This window comes from Carassius auratus, chromosome 7 (genome assembly GCF_003368295.1).
Source record: "Carassius auratus strain Wakin chromosome 7, ASM336829v1, whole genome shotgun sequence".
NCBI classification, from domain to species: Eukaryota; Metazoa; Chordata; class Actinopteri; order Cypriniformes; family Cyprinidae; genus Carassius; species Carassius auratus.
Genome location: NC_039249.1, coordinates 7029927 through 7057780, shown reverse-complemented (window position 1 = coordinate 7057780; position 27854 = coordinate 7029927). Strand labels below are relative to the sequence as shown.

The following is a 27854-nucleotide window of genomic DNA, read 5'->3' as shown; positions in this document are numbered from 1 at the left end:
TCAAAAAAAAAAAAAAAAGTTCATCCAGCAATAGCGATATGATTTTTCAGGGCAATACGAGAATTGTAAGACCAAAAATAGAGGGCATTGAACTGGCCATTCACACCAAGGACGGTACTTTATAATGATGAAGATATATAAAAAAAAAAAAAAAAAAAAAAAAATATATATATATATATATATATATATATATATATATATATATATATATTTAGATTGACATGACCTACATTTAAAAGAAAAGTCAAAATTATACCGATAACAGCACAAAATATTTTTTTTTCTTTTTCTGATGAGCGATACAAACATTGACAGCCAAACAGAATCCACTCACTTAAAGGGATAGGTCACCCAAAAATGAAAATTCTGTCATCACTTACTCACCCTCAAGTTCTTCCAAACTTGTTTGAGTTTCTTTCTTTGGTTGTACACAAAAGAAGATATTTTGAAGAATGTTGTTAACCAAGCTTTTGACGATAGCCATTGAATTGTCAACAGATCAGCAAATGCATGGTCATTCAGATTCATACCTCTAACATCAGAAATTGACTGCAATGCAGAATGAATTCTGAATTTTAATCTTGGATTTAAGAAAATGTTTAACATAAATATGTATTGCAACTTGGTAAATGTTGATGTTTTTGTGTCTTGCAGTCCTCGAGAACGACCCGTTCGGATGAGGAGAGGGACACTGGTTGGGACGCCTGGGGCACGTGGAGTGACTGTTCTCGCACCTGTGGAGGCGGAGCCTCGTATTCTCTACGCAGGTGTCTCAACGGAGTGTGAGTGAATACACATACATGCATTTATATCTCCATGACACCTCAAACACAAACCCTTCCTTTAAAGCCACTGTTTCAAAATTATTCTGATGGCACATTGACTTCTAATAAGGCGAAAGTTATACTATATGTAAGAGAGTACAGTGTGTAAGTTTGGTGAGCATGCACGGAATTCTGTGAAGATGGCAGATTGCTTTATGGCAGCAACATATCTGTACAGTATTACACTCTAATTAAATGATATATTTACGATACATTCAATTGCAATGCTATATTGACTATTACATATTAATTGATACACTTTACAGTTGTAAGCTGTAAAATATACTGGCAGCAATCATTTCATGCCATAATACCTGAAACAATATCACCATAATAATAATAATTATTATTACATTTTTTGTATTGAATCACTAGCAATCAGATCTAACAGGATTTTATTTTATGTTTTTTTTTTTTTTTTTGCGCAGTGTGCATGTGCTTCAAAAAGTTTGTACATTTTAGTCACTCTTTAATATAATTGAATTGTATTGCATTATATCAAAGAAAATGGCTTCCGCAAACAAACAATGCTTTTCTGAGAACTGAATTTATTTGTTATCTGTCTTCACACAGACCAAGCATAGTAAAAATATGTATCTGTGTTTGTTTTGTTATTGTGCTTTATATGACAGTGCCACAGTTGATTTCAGTCGTCAGCAGCAGATATCTGTCATTGTGATGTCAGGCCGCTCATGGTTATGGCTGACCTCAGAGAGGACAGAGAAGTGCATAATTTCCAGAAAGAATGGAAAACATGACAGATACTTTGGATTTAACAGTCTGTGTTTCTCCCTCCTTCTAATTCTACTTCTATTTCTGCCTCACTCACTCCTTCTAAAGGAAAGGAAAAAAAGTTTTGTTGCTCAAACAATAATGTAAGTACACATGCCATTAATTATGCATGTGCATAATTTACATGATTTAGAATACATTACAGCGAAGTCGTTGTCATTAGAATGAAGCCAAGAGAATTGAATCATTCATGGATACGGCAAAATGTGTTTTCTGGGTATAATATTAGTTTTGAAATGCTAATTGGCTTGTTTTGTTTTAAGCCAATTTTAGTTTCTTGAACATCAAAATGTAAACTTTGCTGACTAAAAAGTAAAGTTTGCTAACTTTATAATTGTTAACTTTGTGAGGCGAAATATCTGTTTTTTCAAATGTTAAAATAGAACATTTTCCTATCCTTAAATATATTTTTTACATATTTGTTAAACCTGTCATTATGTCCTGACAGTAGAATATGAGACAGATAATCTGTGAAAAAATCAAGCTCCTCTGGCTCCTCCCAGTGGTCCTATTGCCATTTGCAGAAATTAATCCGCTCCCGGTAAGAAACAACCAATCAGAGCTGCGGTCCGTATCTTTGTTTATGTTCAAAATGTAGAAAAATGTATATAATAAGCGAGTACACCATGAATCCATTTTCCAAACCGTGTTTTTGGCTTGTCCTGAATCACTAGGGTGCACCTATAATAAGTGTTTATATTCGGACTATTTTAGATTGCTTCGGGGGTACCGCGGCGGAGTAACCCAGTACCTTTGTGATTCTTCATAGACATAAACAGAGGAGATAGTTCCGGCTACGATGTTCTTCCGCAAGACACAAGCAGTTCTGTTTATTAACCGCTAGAGCGTCAAAAGTTACCGACTGCAGCTTTAATATTTTACTTAACATTAAACTTGAATATATATGCAAGAAGTCCCAGCCAACTAAACTCAAAGCAATGAAACAATTCAGAGTAGTTCAAATCTGTCAGTTTCGGGAACTCAAAAGAAAATGAAAGTTCAGAATACTAATAAAAGTAGATTTTTTTTAAACTAATTGGTTTCATATAAGATTGCCCTACTCAAACCAGATAATTATTTTGAGCAACACTTAAGCAATGGTGCAAATTTCGTTCAGTATGGCAATCTTAAATTAAACCAACGAGGTTTCATAGATGTTCAGTTGTTATGCTTTCAAATTTCTTGACATTTGTGTGTGTATTTTCACAGTATTTTCACCTCCTAACTGCTTGAAGGTGCAAAGGTGGCGCTGAAAGGCCAGTACAAAAAAGGCCAGTAAAAAAACAAAAATAAAGCTGTAGAAAAATACAGTATAATGAATTACAAGGCTGTAGAGAAATTACATTATTGTAACCGCTATAATCAGTCGTGAACTAAAGTGGGCCGGTCTTAGACATGAAACTCAAGGGTTAAAAATGACTCCAACTCCGGCTCAGTTGTTAGTAAAAGGTTTGGTACAGTACTGAGTCCCATTAGCCAATCAATGCTGCCATGATGTTATTTTCCTACTGCTTTGGAGTAATTAGTCACATGCCATTTACGACTCCGATGATTGGCTCCAAACCTGAGAGATATTATGTACTTTCGACTGACTTATTGCCATTGAAATGAATGGGAACGCTAACGGATAGCTCTTTCCAGGTGTGCAGACCTCGCTGAAGCAAACAATGTTTTGATTGCACAGCAGTGGAAATCACCCAATGAATGACTTATTTAGAATTGTTTATGCACATTAATACTGGGATAGATATCTGTTTTTTTTTTGTTGTGTTGGATGCAGTTGTGTTTTTGTTTCACACTGCCCATTACTTCATCGCTGGAGGGTAGATGCCAAGAGTTAAAGCAATGCACAGAAAATGGAAGTCATGCGCCATTTAAGCCGCGATACTCATTTAAATCTAATTGACCGGTTAGATCCGACTGAAAACAAGAGAAAGGGCCAATTATGGCTTGCTTTCAGGTCTCATTGGAAATGCTTCTGCTGACCCTCAACGTAAAATTGTTCTCATTGATTTGCAATTAAATGCTTCCTGTGTGAAGATTCATTTTTTTCCAAGAAAATTCAAACATAATGCAGAATGGTTTGAAGTAGGGGTGGGCGATATCTCGATATTTAAAATATATCGAGATATTTTTTAAACACGATATGGATTTTGACATATCGTATATATCGATATATTGTTTATATTCTGATTCCGCCACTTTGCTTGTTTGCCTTCCCTGTGCTGTGCTCGCCCCCCGCCTCCTTGCTTTTGTCCCCTCTCACCTCGCGTGTAGAGAACTAGTCAAAAAAAAAAAAAAGACAACTGGCTCCATTATATGGAGATACTTCAGTTTTAAGGCGTAGGGCGAACGGCAGGCAGATGTCTACTGTAGGGCCCAATGAAACGCGGACGGAATCGCGGAATCCAGTCATAAAAATGGAATTTACAGTTTAACGCGGAATGTCACGGAATTGGTCAAATTTTTTTTTGCACTTACATCAAATCGCGAAATGGACTAATATCTGCAAATATTAACCCGGAAAAGTCTATTTAAATATGAATCCTGCATGTTCTGCGTGTCTGTGTCAACGAATGGAGCAGAAGCGCGTCTTCATTCATTAAACACGGAAGCTCGCATAACGCTCGCGCTGATTACATTGTCTTTCCTCTCTCTAAATAAAGACGTGAACACATGAGGAACATCTCCAGAACTGCACTGAGAGTCACTTCATGAGCATCTGACCGTTTGATTTGAGTAAGACTAGCTCATATCACATCATAGACTGTGGTATCACATACACAGAACTGTAAAGGTAAACCCGTCAAAATAAAAGTATTTGACAGAAATCTATTACTATTGTACAGCAGAATGTAGATAGCCCACTACTACTACTATTAAAATGAAACGAACATAATTTTATAAGGAATAATCACACAACATTTCTCCCATGTTTTATTTTTAATAGTAAATCCCCTTTAAATAATTAAAAGATAAATTAAATGAATGTTTTATGCCTTCATTTGATAATCAGTAAAATGTAAATACACAGAATTTCTGAAGGGAAAAAAACATTTCACATAAGGCTATTTTAAGAATTGTTTTTAACTAATTAAGTTGTTTTTATGCATTTATGCACACAGAATTAGGTAACAATAAAACATATGGTGAAGAAAAAAATAAAATGTTTCATAGGCCCCTTAACATGTAATATTTGCCATATTTGTTTTTGCAGTAGTTTTTTGGGGGTTATTTTTCCTGTAAAGATATCGAGATATATATCGTATATCGAGATATAGCAAAATATATCGAGATATATTTTTTGCTCCATATCGCCCAGCCCTAGTTTGAAGTCACTTTTATTAATGTCCCCTGTATAAAACCCTTCAGAAGTTTGGGGCCAAGATTTTTTATGTTTTTGAACTCTTATGCTCTCCTTGGTTAGAGTTATTTGATCAAAATACAGGAAAAACAGAACAATTATGAAATATATATTGTTCTTTAGTTAATTTGACACATAGTTTGGGAATTCATTATTCAAATTTTTCTTTTTTCTTCAAATCAATAAGCATTTTGATATGTGAGGCCATTTCGTCCACAGAAAAATGTCTTGCACAGATATTAAACAGACCATCATGAGTTTTCTGTGTGCTACTGGAATAACCTCGGCTCTCTTCCTGCTTTTGTTTATTGTCAGTAGAACTTTAGAAGAGCTGCAGCGGTGGGCCAGCTTGTGTTGTGATTGCGTTCTGCTGATTACAGGAAGATCTGGAAGTGATTCCACAGCTGATTATGTGGTCAGCGAACAAAGACGCTCTTTCTGAATCGTAGCATCCGAGCAATATCGCTTGCACACAGGCCAGAGCACCTGTTAAAGAGCACTGGAGCAGAAATAACAGACATTGATGGTTTGGAGTGGAGACAGGGAAGGCTACAGATGACCTGAAAGAGAAGAATGAAACATAGAAAAAGACTTAACTAAATAACTCTATTCTGCCCCTTGAAGCAGCCTTAAGAATGCAGTGCATACTTGTTGAATTGTTAATTACTGTGGGTTACTGTTTAAAAAACTTGGGGTCAGAACAATTTTGTAAAAAAAGAAAAGTGTCAAAAATTTTGCAAAAATATACAAAATAAAAAAAATCTAATTTATGTTCTTTAAACAATTCTCAAAAATAAAACCAAAGTATCGGAATATGAAGCAGCATATTGAGAATTTCTTTTTCTATTTTTCTATTTACCATTTTCATTTATTTTAAAGATTTAAAGATGTAGTTTTTATTATTAATTATGATTTATTCATTTTTCTTTTAGTAATTAGTTTTCTTGATAACTACTTCAAATAGAAAATTGTGTATATATTTTATTTTAATTTCCGTTTTAGTATTTAACTGTAATAACCCTGTTTCTGCACTATAATGTGAAACTGAAGACAATTCACCTTTACCATCACAGGAATACATTTTCTTTAAAAAAAAAAACATATTGCAATAGAAAACACTTATTTTAGGCTGTAATCATATTTTTCAAGAGAACTGTTTGTAATATATTTTAATTACAAACTGTGATTGATCACTGAATCTATATGAGCTGCATTCTCTTGCATGACTAATTATTTGATCTGATTGCCAAATGGTAGTTATGTTTTTGTTTTGTTCAGTATGCAGTGCACTGTGCAGTATCCAGTGAATAAATGCTAGAATTTCATCCTACATCATTTCGCTCAAGGGCAGGACGATTGCAGAGAAAGATTGAGATCTTAATAACAGTCTGGTTGCATCTTCCTTCTACCCTTTAGAAGTCTTGTGATGTGAACCATTTCTGTTTAGGGTGACTGCTGCTCTTCTGAGCGGAATTAATAAGCTGAAATATGATAGGCTAATGTTTTTAGGCTGAGTTAATTTAGAAAGTCAATATCCTGTTGTTCTTCTTTCTGGTTTTCTCTTTATTTCTGTGTCTAAACATCCTCTTCTCAATACACATTGTTGCATATTTAATACAACTGTAGCTGGATTCATGTTTTTGGAGAAAATCACAAATTGCAAATAGTTTCATGTTTATTATTATTATTATTATTATTATTATTATTATTTAAATGCACTTATACTGAAAAATATTTCACAATAGTAATTATTATTAAAAAAAAATTTGTAGAGGGAATTTTTTTTCTATATAGCATTTATTCATTTTAGGTTCTCAAGAAGCGCACAGATAGACAAAGAGTCTCACAAACAAGTGAGCAGTTTAAAGAGAGAACAATCAAGAGCAGGTCTGAAAATTATACTGTAGGAATAAATAGTAGGATGTTCCTTTCCCCTTGATAATGTACTGTGATATTGAGACAAAAGATGGAGGGGCTGCGCCACAAACAAGAACAATGACTTTGTAACATATCAGATTTTCTTGTTTTGTGTTTGTTCCACAGGAACTGTGAGGGCAGGAACATCCGCTACAGAACATGCAGCAATACAGTAAGTCAGTGTTATGAGGCTCACCGGCAATCTGTGTCTGCAGAAAGAGGTTTGCATAGAATTGTCCTATTGATCTGCTTTTGAGGGGAGGGGCTTACCGATAGGTCAATTGGAGCTAGTACCCTCATACACATAACCTGTACTCATTTGGTTATTCATCCTGTTACCAGTAAGAGTGTGAGTGTAGTTTAAATTCCATAGTGCATTTTTTTATTCAAAAATTTCTCTGCTTCAATAAACTACTAATTTGCTGCTTATTATAGTTAGGTAGTTGTTAAGTTTAGGTATTGGGTAGGATTAAGGGATCTGAAATATGGTAATGCAGAATAAGGCATTAATTTGTGTTAATAAGTATTGAAGGGGTCATATAACATTATTTGGTGTAATACAATGCGTTTATGTTCTTTAAAGTTAAAAAACATGAATTTCCTCATATTGTATATTATTGTTGCTCCTCTCTGCCCCGCCTTTCTGAAACGAGTTGATTTTTACAAAGCTCATCGATCTGAAAAGCTAGGTGTGCTCTGATTGGCCAGCTATCCAGTGCATTGTGATTGGCCGAATACCTCAAGAATGTAACGGAAATGTTTCGCCCCTTAACATCTAGAGATACACAGCATCTCCACGACATGATGGTGGTGGCAACAGTACTACAACGAGAATAAAAGTTACAACTTCTTTCTTTGAGTAAATATTTGAGCGACCCTAGGCAAATCTTCCCACAAAGTAAGTTGTGAGGCGTGATTAAACAAGGCATTTTAGGAGGGTGTGGATGAGTTGTAACTTTTAAGGGTTAGTTCACCCAAAAATGAAAATTATGTAATTAATGACTCAACCTCATGTCGTTCCAAACTCGTAAGACCTTCGTTCATCTTCGGAAAACAGATGAAGATATTTTAGATTTAGTCTTAGAGCTTTCTGTCCCTCCATTGAAACTGTGTGTACAGTATACTGTCTATGTCCAGAAAGGTAAGAAAAACATCATCAAAGTAGTCCATGTGACATCAGAGGGTCAGTTAGAATTTTTTGAAGCATCGAAAATACATTTTGGTCCAAAAAAAAATTGACGACTTTATTCAGCATTTTCTTCTCTTCCGGGTCTCTTGTCAATCCGCGTTCATGACTCCGCAGTAACGCTGCTGACGTAAGTCACAACAGACCCGGAAGAGAAGACAATACTAAATATTCATAATTTTTGTTATTTTTGGACCAAAATGTATTTTCGATGCTTCAACAAATTTTAACTGACCCTCTGATGTCACATGGACTACTTTGAAGATGTTTTTCTTACCATTCTGGACATGGACAGTATACTGTTCACACAGCTTCAATGGAGGGACTGAGAGCTCTGGGACTAAATCTAAAATATCTTAAACTGTGTTCCAAAGATGAACTGAGGTCTTACAGGTTTAGAACGACATGAGGTTGAGTCATTAATGACATAATTTTCATTTTTGGATGAACTAACCCTTAAAGAAAAAATAACTCTTTGGGTTTGAGACTTTAGTCTTTGCGACTTTTCCAATCTTATTTATGCGCAAACAGCTGTAACACTACGAAGAGAAAGGAAAACTTGAAATTTCATCATATGACCCCTTTAATAAACAGCCAGCATGCTAGTAATATGCATGTTAATAAGTAACTACAGTAGTTAACAGTAAAAAATTGGTCCCTAAACTAAAGTGTTTAGTTTGAATGAAAAAAAAAAAAAACTGGCATGGAATCAAATGATTTTCATGACATTTAGTCATTTTTGCTTTTATTGTATTAGGCTTGATCAGTGTAGTCTGATTCGTGACCAAATAATTCTTATAACCAATTGTTTAACTGATTCTTTGAAAAATTGTTTAAATGACTCATAATTTTCTTGGTGTAACAGCTCAAAAAAAAAAAAAACAAAAAAAAAAAAACAGTTAAAGGACTTGTTATGGAACCAGAATGGTGCCCTATGATTCAGTCAATAGTCCCCAACCACTGGACAAACTCATTTTGAGAGCAGTTAGATGCCCATGTGTCTCAAGGACCATTTTAATCAAAAGCCAGTGTTTTTCTACCATTGAAGTGGTTTCATCTGGAATCACATTCCTCCTTCACCCACAATTCCAATCAGAGCCATCTGGGAAAGATTCCCAGCATAACATTTATCCCATTTCCGTCAAAACAGTGAGAACTGATGCTCGGTCTTCCCTGTCAGGCTTTATAATTGCTGTTGATGAGGTCCATTGTCGAATTGTTCTTTTTGTTTCCATTACGATTCTGACGTTGAGGACTTGTGATTTGTAATCGCTCTATCCGATGGAGACGCTTCAGTCATGGGCATCACTGATGATCTTTGCACATGGGGGCTTCAGAGCCGGTCGGATGATTAAATGAGTTCAGAGCCCCGAGCTGCAGAGGAAGAATTGTGGTTTTCTTTAGTGCACAGGAGATGACATAGGAAATATTGTTTTTCAAAACATGGAGGCCTGCCACAGTTCAATTACACTGTCACCATTCGTTAATGCACCCAGTCATCTGCATAAGCTTTATGATGTTACACACATGATCACGATTTAATCTCGCCACATAGAAAATAATATTTCCAGTGCCAATGTTAGGTCAGCTGTTATTTTTGGGCCTTTTAAATATTAGTGTTTCTATTTTGTAGGCAAAGTTGATGCTGAGTAGTAACTCATTATATACAGTATAAATAAAATACGTAATCCGATTCCAAAAATTAAACACTTGTTAATAGATTATATAACATTTTAAAATACTCATCAGACTACATACACAAAATGACAGTAAATTATTAATAAATTACATTCATAATTCCTCCTCTAATTCTTCTGTAACAAATTAGTAAAAAAAAAAAAAGTTTTTATTTTAAAATAATTTATAATATTTTACATTTAAAATAGTATTTTTTTAATTAAATAATTTAGTTGTTTTAATATCCATATGGTACAGGATTATCCTGTTCAAACTAATGTGATAAATAAGGTTAAATTAATAGAAATGTAATCAAAAAGCTAAAATACTTAATGTAGATTGTTACTAACTACCATTTCCAGCATGTAATTAATATTCAGTGATGTAATGCACTTCGTAAGAAAATCCACCTAAAGATTTTTTTTATAGTTGCCAAATCTTTCTCTGTTTTTCTTCCAATCAGGACTGTCCTCCAGAGTCAGGTGACTTCAGGGCTCAACAATGCTCCGCCCACAATGACATCAAGTACCAAGGACAAACCTACGAGTGGATACCTGTGACGTACGACCCTGTTTCACCTTGTGCCCTCCGATGTCAAGCCCGGGGGAAAAGCCTGGTGGTGGAACTGGCGCCCAAAGTGTTGGATGGCACTCGGTGCAAAGCGGATTCTCTGGATATGTGCATCAGTGGGATTTGTCAGGTGAACATCAATTAACTTAAGCTACGTAAACTGACAGTGAGGCACCCTTTGAGTTCGAAAATATTAGTCCATGACATTATAAGAGTTGTCATAAGTGGCACTAAAACAAGCATTAACTGTTTTCTATACCTGTTTTACGTGGTGTTGAAACTCAAATATTGGTAGAAAATTTCACAAACAGTTACAAAGAAACAGCAAGTAACAAAGTGAATTAAACGTGAGATTTTAAAATGTATTATTTTATTTTATTTTATTTTATTTTACAGTGTAGGGGTGGGTGATATGACCAAAATCTTATTTCATGGTGTGAGTTATCACCATTTCATTTCATGATAATAATATGGATCACAGTAGAGTAATTTAATTTTTTTGTTTTGTTATTAAAAATAAGACAGACACAATAGCAGTAAGATACTACATTATACAAATTCATTAGGATTTGAATAGTAGGTTTATTTAACAGTAGCATTTAACCAAATAATATAACTAAAATAATAAATAATATTTATTATGATAATATAATTGTAATGAAGTAAATATTATAATTTTGATAAAATAATTGTTTGTGCACATGCATGTTGTAATGCTTATCCACTGGTATGGGAGAGAGAAGAACTTTTTTCAGATCGTCCATTGTTTATTTGCTTGATTTTGGCTGATTTTGTACTTTGTTTCTGGCTGGGATTTGTGAAATATTCTATAAACGACTGTCTAACGGAAGTGGGAGCTTACCAGGTGCACTTGAACGCAGTGCGAGATGGCAGAACTCCCAGAAAACCCAAAAGTAAAAACTGAAATCTGAAAATGTTATTTATACATAAGCCTATTTAAGTGAGCATTTACAGCGCTTAGGTTAATACATCTGTCCTTTAAAGTTCAGTCTAGGCTTGTTGATGAGGTGAAGAACACTTTTCTGAAGCCAACGCCACTCAGTATTTACGAGGGAGAATTCTTGACCTTTTCAGCCCTGTTCTGACATGCATTACAGTAATATTAGCACAATGAGAATAAGCTTTACAGTTTTATCCAATTCTTTTTCAGACTATATATGGATCAAGTGTCCATCCACTAAAGTTACCAAACCATCTGCTTCTGCCATAGTATGAGTCTTTTTCACTGTGTGTCCAAAGGCTTAATGTTATTGTTTGGTGGTACTGACGCCAACAGGTTTTCCATCCTGGATATTTCTAACAGCATAACTCACATTTCCTGAAAATATAAAAAACTTGCAGCTAAAATGGAAAGATAATGAAATAATGACCATAAACATAGGAAAACTGTCTCTCTTTTTCAGTGTTACATATGTGGGGATTTGGGGTATATTTAGGTCATGATTCTGCCAGATTAACCTCAGTTCTGTGTCTTTGTGTGAGCAAAAGAGAGAAAAATAGGCCTGAATCGACAGAAAGACAAGGAATCAAGTTTCCATTTGACCATGGCTCTGGTTTAGGAAGTTAAACACAGGATTTCCAAAAACAGGGTCTCCAATTGCTTGGAAACTAACATAATTACTTGCATACATAAAATAGTTTATTTAGCACTAATTTTGCATTCATTTTGCAAATAGCCTTCCAGTGCACCTAGAGCGTGAATATCTGTTTTTTGAGCTTCTTGGCTATGTTTGATTCACTGGATACCAAAAATAGACTGAAATGTGTCATTATTTAACCTCATATGGGACGCTTTTCCAATAGGGATCACAAAAGGAAATATTCTGAAGGATGACAGGGGATGAATGCTATTAAGCCCAGAAAAAAAAAGCACCATAAAAGTAGCCTATATGACTTATGCACAATATTCAAAGTTCTGTGAAGTCATTATCTATTGGTTGACAGGCAGGAACAACTTATAATACAACAACTCTTGTTTGTGGTTCTGTATATATATTTAAAAATTGAGTGTTCTGCCACTCTGCATGGTTTAACTTCCATTTGCTCTTGCATACTGTGTAACTGAACAAAAATATATAAATTTAAATATATGCAACTCTTAATATTACAGCTTTCTATGTGTTTATTTATTCCTTTCACAATGATTCACATGGCTTGGAAGACTTGGAATATACTGCACAAATCTTACATTTATGGAGAGGTTTTGGTCAATTGTGGAGCTCAAAAGTATACATCCCCATTTAATTTTGTTGTCTAGAGCTTCTGGCACATTCAGCTAAACTTTACTTTTCTGTTCCACCGAAAAAAGAAAAAAAAGAAAAAACAGATGGTACATAAATGATGACAGAATTTTCATTCTTGGGTGAACTTTCTTAATGTTTTCAGTAGACATAGCCTCTCTGTTTTCCATCTGGCCCATTGCAAAGAAACACAATGCACTTAAACTAAATCAGATACAATCATCAGTATTCAATGCAGTGCTGCACGGTAACTGAATTCGACAATGTTGATGAAACTTCTCTTGCATTGCACCGAATCTGACCTCAGTCCCCGTGTGTATTAGGTAAATTGGTGTAAATGAAGCTTGTCTGTTTACTTGTGCTTGTTTACCAGAGCTACTGGGTAAAGTCTTGCTGTTTGCTTTCTCTGGCTGCTTTCCTTATTGCCCCGCTAGTGTAAACAGAACTTTGTATTAAACCTGGGCAGCTTTTCTGGTGCAGATGGTTGTTTGCTAGAAGAGCATCACTGTCAGAAGCACATCTTTCTGGGTAAATATTGAGGAAAACTGCAGGGAACATGTATGGGGATGAAAACTTATGAAAAAATATTCTTTCCATGTTTTACATGTTGGCTCTCCATGAATTTTTATAATGCTTGTAAGAGCTTAAACATTGTAGTTTGGAGTCGTGCGCTGGCTAGTTTCTCAATCCACATCATTTTATTGTCCGTTTCTATTCTGTTGAGGAGGAAGCATGATTTGTCAGTTGCCTCTCAGAATAGTGTTGCAGCAGGAGGGATGAATCAGGAAAATGTTCAATTCAAAATACCTTTGTGGATCATTTGGAGTCTGAGTCAAGTTTCCTATTTTGCCTTTTTTCTGAGTTATGCCTCTGTATTTTCCAACAGGAAGTCGGCTGTGACAGACAACTGGCAAGCAACGCTAAAGAGGACAACTGTGGCATTTGTGCTGGAGACGGTTCCACTTGTCGACTGGTCCGAGGCCAGGCTCTGCCACACGTGTCACCTGAAGAACGTAGGTACACGCATACATGAGCACATGTTTGTGGTTTTGTTTTTAGACTATTGCTCTGTTTTTTTGGAGCATCCTGAGCAGCCAGTCACAACAATATTGGATCAGCCCAGGGCCATAATCACCATAGACACTGTGGGGGACTGCATCAGTGGTTGTCAATGTCAAAATTAAAGTAGGTGGAGTTTACTGACACCATTTCGGTATCATTTAAAACTGAATGTGAGGAGACAAGAAATGTTTGGGGTATTGAAAATGTTAGGTACACAAATAGCAGTGAATTACTTTCCTAGAATTAGAGCATTTCCTTTGCTATTCTGTTCCTTTTTACTTTATAAAAAAATAAAATACACCAGGGTTCAAGACTTCAGTATTTTCTTGGATCAACCGATGACATTTGGACAGGAATTGTTTATAAATATAGTTAGATTTCGACTTTTTTGTTTTGTTTTGTAATTGTAATTGTAATTGCATTTTGATATAAAAATTGTGATTTAAAATGTGTTTTGTTTTGTAGGGTTGCACAATTTGGCCTTAAAAAAGCCATTTTATATAATAATAAAAAAAAAAAAAAAAATAATAATAATAATAAAGTCAGCTAATAAAGTGCAAAAGATCGCACTCATGGGCACTGCACATATCCTTCGTAAGGTGCTTGGGTGAATCGCTGTGATCTCTTGTATAATTGTTTTTAAGAAAACAATTATAATATAAATTTTACAATAATAATAATAATAATAATAATAATAACACCAACAACAAATTGTTATTATTATTATTATTGTTGTTTTGTTGTTGTACTTATGATTATTATTACTGTTAAATATAAAACAAATAAGAAATATTATTATTGTGACATTTCAGTGTAACTGTTTTTTTTTTATATATTTTGACTAACTAATTGTCTATTTTTAGTGATAAGACATAATATTGATACAAAATATTATTATGTTGTAAAACCACAAGTAGCCTTTTAAGCTTTTCTTTTGTTGTCAGCAGGCAGTTCATAAGGGCTTTTCTTTACAAGTTTGGGAAGATGGTTGGCACATGTTGCATTACCAAAAGCAATCCAAACTCAGAGCAGATGCAGAAATAAGCAGTTCTTATGGAGCAGCATTGACTACGATCCACCCTGAGATACTGAAAACACTGGATCATTACTGCTCACTTGTAAATGAACACAGTACCATGCTTCACTCAGAAGCACATACATATTTATTGTATTGAATCAAAGCTAGTTTAATTTAAGGTGATTTAATAAACACAATTTCATTTTTTTGTTTCGATTAACTGTGCTGCTCAACGTGATACTATACATCTAAATAAGTCAGTGGACTTTTCTCCCTTTATCTTAAAATGAAATGTTTATTACTGTATCAAATCAAATAATCCTCAATGTTCAGAAACTTATGTGTTTTAAGCAGTCTTACATTCCCTGTGGTCTTCAGTTAGTGCAAGCATTGGCGGCTTTATTTGCCTGCTTAATTTATGTGAATGCCAGCAGACGGATTGTTTGCATTCTGGGACTGAAGATAGAGTTATTGATTCCCTTTAAAGCGTGTGAGGGAATCTCAGCCCATTTGAGAGAAATAACACGCTTCATGCTGTGGCTCTTGCTTGTAAATAGCTAGATGTCATTTATTTAAGATTTTTACCCAAATACTCAGTTTTTGTTTCTGTCTGCTGGGCAAGTATTGGGGTTTTAGGCAGGATGCCATTGCTGAAATCATGTCTGTTTAAAAATATCAAATAACAGAAGCGTTTCATATGACAACCACACCCCAAATTAATTAAGACAGCTAATTTTTATTTCTGTACGGCTGAATGTTGCCTTTAAACATTCCAGCCTGAAGAACACAAGGCTATTTCTGTGGCACTGTGTTTTCGCCTTGAGTTTTATATTTGTTTTGGGAAGATTCTGCGGTGTATTGTGTTTGGTGGCTGCTGAGGATTTTTCCTCATCCAAAAATTCCTTTGTCTTACAGCAAAATGCTCCACCGACTTTGATTAGTTGGCTGCACAGGCAGCATTTTAAGGCATCATGAGCACACTTCCCACGCAAAGGCTGTTCCAAAGCGTAGGAAGCATGACTTAGCTGACTTCTAAGATACCTTTGGCAACATCACATGTGGAAAAATGCGTTACGATGACCCCATGTGAGATGGATGACACAGTACAGGATAATTATAAATATACACTGCCGATCAAAAGTTGGGTTGGTAAGATTTTTTATGTCTTATGTTTTCCACTGCTTCCTTTCTTGAGAAAAAAAATACAGTAAAAACAACAATCAATTTGAAATATTATTACAATTAAAAATAATTGATTTTCTTTTTGAATATGTTTTCAAATGTAATTTATTCATGTGATGCAAAGGTGAATTTTCGGCGTCAACACTCCAGTCTTCAGTGGCAAATGATCCTTCATAAATCATTTTAATATGCTTATTTTTTACTGCATTATATTTTTGTGGACGTTGTGATGTTTAGTAAGTATTTTGTGATGAAAAGAAATTCAAAAGAGCATCATTTGTTTGAAATAGATTTTTTTTGTCATTGTTTTTGTTACTTTTGATCAATTTAATGCTTCATTGTTAAATAGAAGTATTAATTTTGTCATATTTAAATAATAAATAAATCAACTAACCCCAAAACTTTGAATGATAGTGTACTTAATTTCTTCAACATCAGATTATTTTCTGTATGTTTTAATGGATTGTTATTAGCTCAGCCGCATGCTAACACCAAATTCTATTGAACCAGTTGTGTTGTAGATCATAGATTGTTCCAAATCGGTTTTGTTTCAATTGATGCTTCCTTAGGTGTCTAGCAATGTAGGCAGTAGAAAGCAAGGCAGCTCACTAGGTTTTGGAGCAGGGCCTGAGCGACTGGAACTTTTCTCCTAACCAAAACGTTTTCACACAATCATGCTATTCATTTTCAAAGCCTGTTAAAGCAAAAACGAGGTAACTCGATCCAAACAAGTTATGCATTCTTTAATAAAAAGCCGTCTCACTAATAATTCACATGCGTGGCACTGACATGTAGGCTTCTCGTAAGTCGTCATGAGGTCTCCAGATGGAAGTCCAGTGATCGGATAGGTCATTCCCCAAAAGACTTCAATGCAGTCTGGATGACGGTCAGGATTCCAGAGCATCACATGGATCTGTTAATATTAAAGCGCAATAAAAATTAAATAAAATAAAAAAGCTGCTAATGAGCCTCTGGCTCATAAAATTCATTCCTTTTACTCTGCAGTGACTCATTTCTGCATTTTTGAAAGGAGGGCGAAGTAAGCACAGATGCATTATGGGAGCGTTTGTGTGATTTTAATTTAACTTGCTGGTCGATGCATCTTTGTGGAGCAGTTAGTCATATTAGACCCCCCCCCCCACATCGTTATAAACAAATTTAAAGTCACACTTGCATGGTTGGGTTGTTTTTAAAGTGAAGGCAATTACGTCTTGGGTATTTTTTATTGGTAATTTTAAAACGCAGCATTGTTTGAGCATTTTTTGCCCTGTTTACAACAGAGTGGTGTCTGAAACTTTATTTCATTATAGCAATAAATTCTAGAACTTTCTAAATATGTTTCCAAAAGTAAATATTTTGGGGCTCCCATGATTTTGGTGCATTTCCAAGCCCTATAATTGCTGGATGCAGTGAGCAATTGCTGAGTGAAGGGAAAAACACCTCTTTTCCTGCACTATTTCCTACTAATGCAATAAACTGCATTAACACTTAGCATCTACACAAACCACTAACTTTATATTTGAGCCAACAGTTTATCCTTTAAAACTGTTAAAGAACTTATTATAATAATTAATAATAATAATTCCTTACATTTATATAGCGCTTTTCTAGGCACTCAAAGCGCTTTACATAGACAGGGGGTATCTCCTCATCCACCACCAGTGTGCAGCATCCACCTGGATGATGCGACGGCAGCCATATTGCGCCAGAACGCCCACCACACACCAGCGTACTGGTGGAGAGGAGACAGAATGATGAAGCCAATCAGCAGATATGGGGATTGTTAGGAGGCCATGATGGTCAGAGGCCAATGGGCGAATTTTAGCAAGGATGCCGAGGTCACACCTCTACTCTTTTCGAAAGACATCCTGGGATTTTTAATGACCACAGAGAGTCAGGACCTCGGTTTAACGTCTCATCCGAAGGAAGCTAAAGCTACAAGCTAAGAATGTTCGCTGTTGAAACCAAGGACACTTAAAACACACTTTTAACACTCTTACTATATTTATTTGTCCACTAAAAATGTCCAAGGGCTGACATGTATAAAAGTGTAACAGAATATTTATGATTTTTTTGTAATTTTCTTTGTAATATTACGACTGTTGCTATCACTTATCATGTAAGTTGTTTAATAGCTTTCTATGGTGAAAACGACAGTGAAGGAAATACAATTTTTGAATAAAGTATCTTCATTCCTTTAAAAAAAAAAAAACAACATAACAAAAAAACACCTTGATTTTATGTGTTGTAAATACAGTGACATAATATTTCCAGTGTTTGCATATTTTTATGAAAAGTTTTAATGATCATGATTGGAAATGAAGTGCAATAAAAAAAAAATATGTGAGAGAGTGATATTTACATTAGTTTTTAGTTATTTTGCATACACTTGTCTCATATTTCATATCAAACATGCCCTTTGGTACACTGTAAGAAAAAATAAATCTGTAGTTTATCATTTAAAATACAGATTAAACATCTGTTAAAAATCAATACCAAAAAATTCCATAATATTTACATTGTGCATTGGGCCGTATTTTTATAGATTTTTCTTAAAGACACAAGTTTTGATAAAAATTGTCCCTCTAATATCATTTTGGGACTAAACTTTTTTCAATGTTTTAGTTTTTTAATTTTTGTTAGTTCCATTTACTATTATTAACTGATAATTATTATGATGTTTTTTTTTTCTTCTGTTTTAATACAATACAGCAGAAATAACACTATGCAAATGGTTAATATTGACTTTGTTAGTAGCAAGCAGTTCAAACAATGTAACAAAATTATGACCTAAGAAATAAAATGAAACAAATACGAACAGACATGAAGAATAAAATTGTTTTTAACTTAACAAATACTCTCAACAAATTAAAAATAGTGTTTATTTTAATTTTCACACACTGAAATACAGCCTTTTTTCCCAACTTTAACTTTAAATGTTTTGTTTGTGCCTTTGAAATTACTCCTACTATCCATGATTAGGCGTATTATTTTGTGGTTTAGGCTCAAAATAATAATTTTAAGCACAACGTGTTTTCTGCAAATGTAATTGTGCAAGTGTACATTTTTTTTTTATAATTATTTATTCATAGGTGTACATTCACACCATGATATAATTAAGATGTTTGTGTGGATTCATTTGTGAATGCATTTTGCTATGTATTAGAAAAACCTTTAAAACATTTCTGGGGACAGTTCCATTTAGGGACACAATTACAAATACCAGGACTGTCCCCAGAAAACAGGGATCTGGTCATCTTGTTTTATCAAGTATGTTCATATTTTTAAGGAATCCCATTTTCATCCTTGAACATGACACTAAGATGCAAAATGTTATAATAATAATAATAATAATAATAATAATAATAATAATAAATTCTGTCATTTATTACTCTTTTGTTGTTCAAAAACAATTCCAAATATATATGTCTGAACATCCTCAGAAAAAATCTTTATGGAAAAACATGAGGGTCAGCAAACAATGACCGAATGTTCAATTTTGGGAGAACAGTTTCTTCACTCTGTGGGATTATCCTTGTAATAAGTCTCTTTGTGCAGGAAATCTAAATAAAGAATAAAAAGAAGTAGGGATACAGCATAACTGGAGAGATTTCCTGTATTCCTCCCATTCTCTCCATTATCCTCGTTCCGCTTGCTTTTACAGAACACTCTCAATCCAACCATAACTGAAAGCACTCAGGCTGTTCTCTGTTGTGGTTTTCTGTTTACTGAGCTGGAAATTGGTGGGTTTTCTTTTTTCAGCAGTACACTGGGAAGCCGCAAATGTTTTTTATGGAGGGAGGTCGAACACATTAAGTGTGTTGCAGTGTGTGTGTGTGTGTGTTTGCAATTCATTTACTCTCAAATGTAATAATGTATTTATGTGCACTTCCATATCTCATATAATCGGTGGATATTGACATGAACTGTGAGGGATGCTGTACTTCTGATCTGAGTTTGGAGTGAAACACTGCATTGCATGTTGAGTTTAGTGAGTGACCTGCCAGTTATCATCTAGGAAATAAATGCAGTTGTTCTGCAGATTAATCCAATTTTATATTTAATTTCATGCAGTGTATTATGTGATGCTTTAATGACTTTCTGGTTTGTGATTCTTCTTCCACAGCCATAAAAACGGTGATTGAAGTGCCGATGGGTAGCAGAGGCCTTAGAATCACATCCAAGGGACCAGACACGATTGGTGAGATTATGCATATTAATTTAATACAAAGATGTGTGGTGCTTCAAAGCTTCTGGGTCCTTGACCTGACACAAGACTGTCATGAATGAAGTCCCGGCTTATTCTGGCAGTTAGAAGCACTAAAAGACTAGTCAGGAAGGGTTAAGATTCAAAAGGATTTTCAACATTATTACTATGATTTAATCCAGCTTTCTGCCACAGGTCTGAGGCCTTAGAGTGTAGTTATAACATATATAATAGTTATATCACAGCGTTTTGAGAATTAGTGAGACGCTATATTCAGCTATCACCGAGTTTTCCCACACTCTCCCAGAGAGATTTTCCACCGTCTGAAACTTAACGCTACTGGGGTAAATCTCTGTTTCTCCTGGTTTTATGTCATCCTAAAATCAACTAAAATACAATAAGGTTTTATATCTAGCATACAGAAAGTGAAACGTATTTATGTATTTTTATGTATTTGAAAAGTTAAGTGAGTCATTATTTATATGGGAATGTATTATATTTGATTATAAACTTCATTGTAAATAATTTAGCAATAATATTGGATAACTTTCTTTTATAATAATGTTGAGTTATATTAACCATAAATACATTTAAAAAATTCATTTATTCATTTCAACATAAATTTAAGTCAGCTTAATATTTGTGCAAAAATTGTATTTATTTATTTAAATTTTCAGGCGAAATATTGGCCGAAGGTTTTTATTTATTTATTTTTATTATAATATTTTTTTATTGGCTTTGTGACATTCTTCCACATTTGAGCAGCTCTTTATTTAGGAATGTAATGTATTTGATTATAATGGAATCGTGGAAATTTTATAGGAAATTTTCTTGATTGTATGGAATAGCTTTCACTGCATATTTACCCAAAATCAACCTTCAATCAACGTCTGACCTCTCACACTGATTCAAGTTAAAATTAGAATTTTCCCCGTTTTTTTTCCTAACATTGGGGATTTCCCATTTGTAACATCCTTGCTCCTCTCAGGAAGTTGTCACAGGCCATCAGAAGCATCCTAGCCTGATTTTCCAAAGAACTCTTCCCACTCCTGAAATATAGTCTGAATTTTACAATACTTCCACAGTGACACGGCCAAACTGTATTTGACATGGTCGCCTGGTGTAGTAGAACAGCGTGGGAATGCATATGGATTTTATATCTTTATATCTAGTCTGAAAGACCATAAAAAAAAGAGATTTCCTATTACCTGAGTGGGACTGGCAAATGCTAAGAGCTTGAGGGAACTTTAGGATAGAGCAGAAGAATGAAGTGTTCATGCAGGCTAATTTGTGGTGGCTGAGAGCCCGGTATGATGGAGACGGGGCCAGTAATCTTACAGACTTCCATAACGGACACACAGAGTATGCCGAAGTCCAATCCCAGTGATCCGTTCCACATCCGATGGACCCACACTCACACATGTACACACTTCCGTTCTGTGGAAAACTACTATTTTCCCTGTACACACACTGATATCTAAACCCTTTAACCTGTGCATAACTCCTTTTTAGTTGCAAACTAGACATCCATCAAGAACTACAGGCATTTAGTGGATGTTTGACTTGTCAGATGTTTTATAAATGGGGTTTGAGTGAACTGAAGATTGCTTGCACCGATCAACTATCCCAAGCTCAGGTAATGAATTAGGTATTTTTTTTTATACAAAAAATACTTTAAAAGACTAGAAAAATAAAGAAAACGAATACATATGATCCAAAATCTAAATAATGAACTTGCCCTATAGATTTGTTCATTGAGATGTTTTAGATATTATAGCTCTTTTATAATGTGCCAATAATTGCCATTGTTTATCGTTTCAAGCCATAAAATATCATATCACCATCCATTGTTGAAAATATTCAATGTGATTTTAACAATTTCAGATATAAATAAATGTCTTTCCGTTGTTTGCAAATATGATACGCTGTTTTGGAAATAATTGCGGGTCCTTCATGTAAATAGAGCAAGAGAACAACATGTGTTAGCGGTAAGGGAAAATCAAACAACTGGTCAAAGCGGCAAGAGAGCGGCTAGTGTCAGCTGAATATAATTATGCCTTCTTTATCGAAACAGCTCGCAAAGAGATTCAATTCCCACGTTGTCATTCTGCACTTCTTGAGGGCGTCTTGTGATAAAAATTGGCAGTTAACATTTATTTGCTTAGACAAACAGATTGGATGATGGTTTTTCTGTGATGTGGCAGTTTACAAATTAGAATGGTTGGGTTAATGTATGATTCAAAGATTTAAAAAATGATTTTAACTTTTAGTTTTACTTTATTTCAAAGTTGGACACAAAGTTCTTGTGAAATGCAGTTTGCAAACAAGAAAAAAATAATAGAAATTAAAGCTACTGGGTGGATATTTATTGGATCAAAGTAGGCATTACATAGAAAAAAGGATAAGATGGATGGATGGATTGATGGATTAATGGATGGACGGATGATACATAGAATGGATGGATGGATGGAAGATACATACTATAAATGGATGGGTGGGTGGATGGGCAAATACAATGGATGGATGGATACATATGATATATTAATGAATGGGTGTATGGACACATACGATGGATGGATTTATGGATGGACAAATACGATGGATGGATGATACATATGATATATTAATGGATGGGTGTATGGACACATACGATGGATGGATTTATGGATGATACATACTGTGGATGGATACATACAGTATGATGGATGGATGGATGGATACAATGGATGGGTGGGCGGATGGATTCTGTGAATGGATGGACAGATATATACGATGATGGATGGATGGATAGATGAATGGATACATATAATGGATGATAGGAGGGATGGATGATGCATACTATGGATGGATGGGTGGATGAATGCATGGAGGGATGGAAACATGAGATAATGGATTGGATGGACACTTACGATTTATGGATGGATGGATGGATGGATGATACATACTATAAAGGAATGGATGGGTGGGTCTATGGAAACATACAATGAATGGATTTATGGATGATACATACTATGGGTGGATGGATGGATGGATACATACAATAGATGGATGATACATACTATAAATTAATGGATGAGTGGGTGGATGGATACATAGGATGGTTGGATACAATGGATGGATACAACAGATTTGTGGGTGGGTGGTTGGATAAATAAATACTGAGAAGGAATGGATAGATACATATGATGGATGGATGGATGGATTGATGAATGGATACATGTGATGGATGATAGGATAGATTGATATTTATAGATTGATGGATGGATGATTCATACTGTGGATGGATGGGTGGATGAATCCATACTATGGAGGGATGGAAACATGATGGATTATTATGATAGGATGGATAGACACATACGATGGATGGATGGATGGATGGATGGATGATACATATTATGGATGGTTGGATGAATGGATACATATGATGGATGGATGGATCAAAGCAATGGATGAGTGAATAGATACATACTATGGATGGATGGATACATAAGGATGGGTGGATAGATATGTACTATGGATGGTTGGATAGATACATACTATAGATGGATAGATGGATGAATACAATGGATGAGTGGATAGATATGTACTATGGATGGATAGAAGTAGAGACATATGATACAATGGATGTATGGATGCATACTGTGGCTATTTTTAGACTGAAGAATATATAATGTATATATAAATATAAGTTATTATTCCACCATATTTCTTGTCCTCTTTCAACTCTACTTACATTAAATCTGTCAAAATGACCAAAAATCTTAGCATGAATCATTTTAATTGAGTCAAAGTGTAACTTTATTAATAAAAAAAAGACCTTAAAAAACTATGTGAAATTTTAGTTTTTAAAAGAGTAGTAGGGAGTTGAATCTGTTTGGCGTCTGCCAGACAACCACACAACCTCCATCTGAATCGAAACACAGGTCAGCCAACCCTAACATGCCGAGTGCTTGACAGGTAGACAGTGTTACAGTTTAGAGTTCAGTTTTTTAGAGTACAGTTTTAGTAGTGATCCGTTCCACTGCCAGTTAGCACTGCTTTAGGGACAGGTGTGCTTTCTCAGTACACCTGTTTCAGCAATATCTGTTAGGTAGTAGCAAGATTTCATTTGTGGTAATCCTGCGAAATCACTCATTTAAACTTAAATGTTGTATTTCAGTGATTGAAGCTCATGCACCAAATAGCAGGAGAGAAGAGGTGGTGTTCAGCTCTTCAGGTTCTCACGCTCTGGGTAACAACACGGTGGAGTACCAGAGAGGAGCAGACAGACAGACCCTCCGCTGCTATGGACCGCTGTCTGCAGACTTCACTATAAAGGTGGGTAATGAAAGCCGAATGACAGATTTATCTGCAAGTGGTAATAGAAAGAAAGGCAGAGATAGTCTTTTTGATGGATCTTCTCTTGTGTTGGAGATTGAACCCATGAGTCATCTAACTGAAGTACCTCCTAAAATTTGAAAGGACTAGTTTAACCAAAACTGAAATATTTAAGGAAAAAATATATTATTTAATCTTTCAAACCTCCATTATTTTCCTTTTTTCCCTCATAACATACAAACACGATGTGATGCACTTCTTTTGCACACAACAAAAGTGAATGGTCTGTTGTATTCATAACACTGCTTTGTAAGATAAAACTACAAAAGAAGATTGGATAAATATTTAAAAAAAAATATCCAGTTTGTTTTATGTATAATAATTATAATGTTATGTCATTTAATTTATACTATTACAATGTTAATAATCAGTTTTGGGTGTTATGCATTACTAAGGAATTACTCCTAATTTTTCTGTAGTGTAATTACTGTTACTGGTGATGTAATTGCGTAGACTATAGAACAAATCTATATAAAAAAACAATGTATTTAACATCAAGTTTAACATCTAATGTTAAAATCAATGTTTTTAATAGGCCTACTTAGTGCTTTTAAAAACTTTGGTCAGTTCAAGGGTAGTTTATGCAAGCTTATATTATTTATTTAAAATAATTAAAAGAGAAGTTGTCTACTTGTATTGTTCAACTAGTCGAGGTTGATGTGGGATTTAGAAAGTAATCATATTTGACACATCAAACTATTATGGCTCATACAATGATATAGGAGATTATAAAGTTTCTTTTATAACTGTAAAGCAGACTGCTGTATTTACATAAAATGCAATAATATGTCTTAGTGATAGATGATATGTTAAATGCTTAATTTTTATCTCAAATCTCTCTCGTTTTTATTGTAGGAATAAAACATAATGCAGTGCAATGATTGAGAGATGAAAAAATATGGATCCATGGATCTTTTTGTATATTTACTTTTACTTGGTTTTTCTAATAAAAAAATGTAAATCAAGTAAACCTGAGTTGCTTCAGTCCAGTAAATGTTCAACTATAAAACATATGAATAAAAATATAAAAGTTAATCTTATTTTTGCTTTATAAAAATCATTAAAGATTTTACACCTGAACCACAACCTGAAGATGATTTATTTTTTTTATTTTTTTTACAAATACTCTAAAATGCCTTTTACTTGCTAAAAAAGTATAAACTATCAATCAGCCAACAGATGTAATATATTATTTAATCTATAATAGGTAGACTCAACCTGTCCTCCAACCAATACACTCATCTAGGTCGTTTGTCCAAATCCCTGAAATACGACCCATCAGAGCGTAGTATACTACAACTGTGTCCCTATCGGCTTCAGGACGTTTTCATATTAATGTTTTGCACTCTTTTATTTGCGCTATAATCCAGTTTGGGTTTCGTTTAGTTCAGTTTGTAGCATATTGCATTATACGACTATATGTAATCATGCATTTTGCACATTTTCACATTTTGATTGGTAATGACGTTATACGTCATTTCATGACGACAGACGCAACACGTTACTGTCATTATTTTTACATTTGCTAGAGGGCGCTTAACTTTAAAATGTAAATATAGGTCGTAATAACGTGCTTGCACAAACGATCTATATGGTCGTTTTTTTTGGAGGCCAGGCTCGGTAGACGAAATAATTTTTAATGATTTGACATATATCATTCTCACAAACCATCATAAACCTGCATTGAATACGAATGATTGTGAAAGTTTCAAACAAACTCAGGTTGAAGTTTCATGATGAGCAGAGAGAATCAGTGTTAACTCACCTCGTCAAACTGTAAACACAGAACAATTTGATTTTAATCATGTTAGACTTTCTCATGTCGTGACCTGAAGATTCTTGATTAGTCTTGACACTATGGCTTACAGTAATTGAACATGACTCATTACTCTAGTTAATCGCAGCAGCATGTAAACAGTATTTAACTAATCATCACAGCTCCAGAAATCAAGACTAAAAGATATTCAGTGGCAGATGATTTCTATGGAAATCCTGACATGAGTTGGACTGTAGCCCCTTGAGTAAATTTGCTGCTTTGTATACTGTACATGTCAAAATCATTTGGTTTTTAAAAATGAATGGGCTTTTATCTGATAATGCTTCTCATTTTTTTGAGTGATGTGATTATGAATATGACTATAAAAAGTAAACCATCAAACACATTATAAGTGAATCTGGGTTCTTCTCAGGTAAGGTACGCCGGGCCTAAAGACACAGTGATGCAGTTCATGTTTTACCAGCCCATCCGCTACCAGTGGAGGGAAACTGACTTCTTCCCCTGCTCCGTCACTTGTGGAGGCGGTAAGTGTTGTAGATTGATTAAATATAGCCATTTTAATCAATCCCAGTGATTTTAATGGTTTACATTCACTAAAGACTCTCGTTGAGCACACCTACAAGACAAAGCTTTAAAATTTGGGATATTACTGTCCGTTACTGGTAAGCCAATAATTATTTTCAGATTATGAAATCTGTCGTATAATTCTCTATTTTGAAAGAATGACCCATATAACTGAATTTTGTGGTCCTGGTTCACAAATATATAATCTAAATGTAAAAATAGGGGAAATGAACTGTACAAGTATATATCCAATTGATATCAGTTGAAATATATCCAGTATCAACCAATGTCAATACTGATAAATTAAAAAAAATCTAATATCTGCTTTGAAATTGGCAGATAATTGATTTGGAACCCATATATCATGTAATAATATGATTCATGCATGCATTATTAAAATGCTCTCTTGTCATAAATGATAACTGTTTTTAGAAAAAATCTAAAAAATCTTTTATGTGTCTTTGGATAATATTAGTTTATGATAAGCTGACTGTTAGTTTTGATGCTTGATGGACTTTGTTTCTTTATTTTAATCAGCTTTAAATGTAAAATAAGTGAAATAAGATAAGATAAGATAAGATAAGATAAGATAAGATAAGATAAGATAAGATAAGATAAGATAAGATAAGATAAGAAGCACTTTATTCGCCAAATGCATCAGCAGATACACAGGAATTTGATATGGCCATCAGTAACACACAAACTCAACACACAAACATATATGCGTATAGCTGCAAAAGCATGCCTAAAACAATCCATCAAATAATAAAATAGTCCAAAAATAGTGCAAGATCAGCTATTCATAAGGGAAATGGCTCTTGGAAAAAAACTATTAAGATGGCGTGAGGTCCTTGTCCTCACTGCTCTGTACCTTCTTCCTGAAGGAAGCAACCTAAAAATGTCACTTGCTGGATGGGACTGATCAGCAGCAATTTTAGCCGCCCTCTTCCTGACTCTGGCCTCATAAAGGTCTTTAAGAGACAGCTGCCTTTGTCCAGTCAGCCTCTCAGCTATGCGCACAATACGCTGTAGTCTGGCCTTCGCCTGGGCTGATGCGGATGCAAACCAAACAGTAA

The 27854-nt window shown here is 34.5% G+C and overlaps 1 protein-coding gene across 1 annotated transcript in view; it reads left to right on the top strand.

Annotated features, from left to right (window-relative positions):
* Positions 1-27854, top strand: part of LOC113105686 (ADAMTS-like protein 3) — a 152575-nt gene that overhangs the window by 75249 nt on the left and 49472 nt on the right. Inside the window, exons 4-10 of the mRNA XM_026266920.1 lie at positions 655-782; positions 7024-7069; positions 10224-10460; positions 13478-13604; positions 19980-20054; positions 24220-24377; positions 26627-26738. Of these exons, the coding sequence (XP_026122705.1) occupies positions 655-782; positions 7024-7069; positions 10224-10460; positions 13478-13604; positions 19980-20054; positions 24220-24377; positions 26627-26738 (883 nt within the window). The remainder of the gene's footprint in view (positions 1-654; positions 783-7023; positions 7070-10223; positions 10461-13477; positions 13605-19979; positions 20055-24219; positions 24378-26626; positions 26739-27854) is intronic.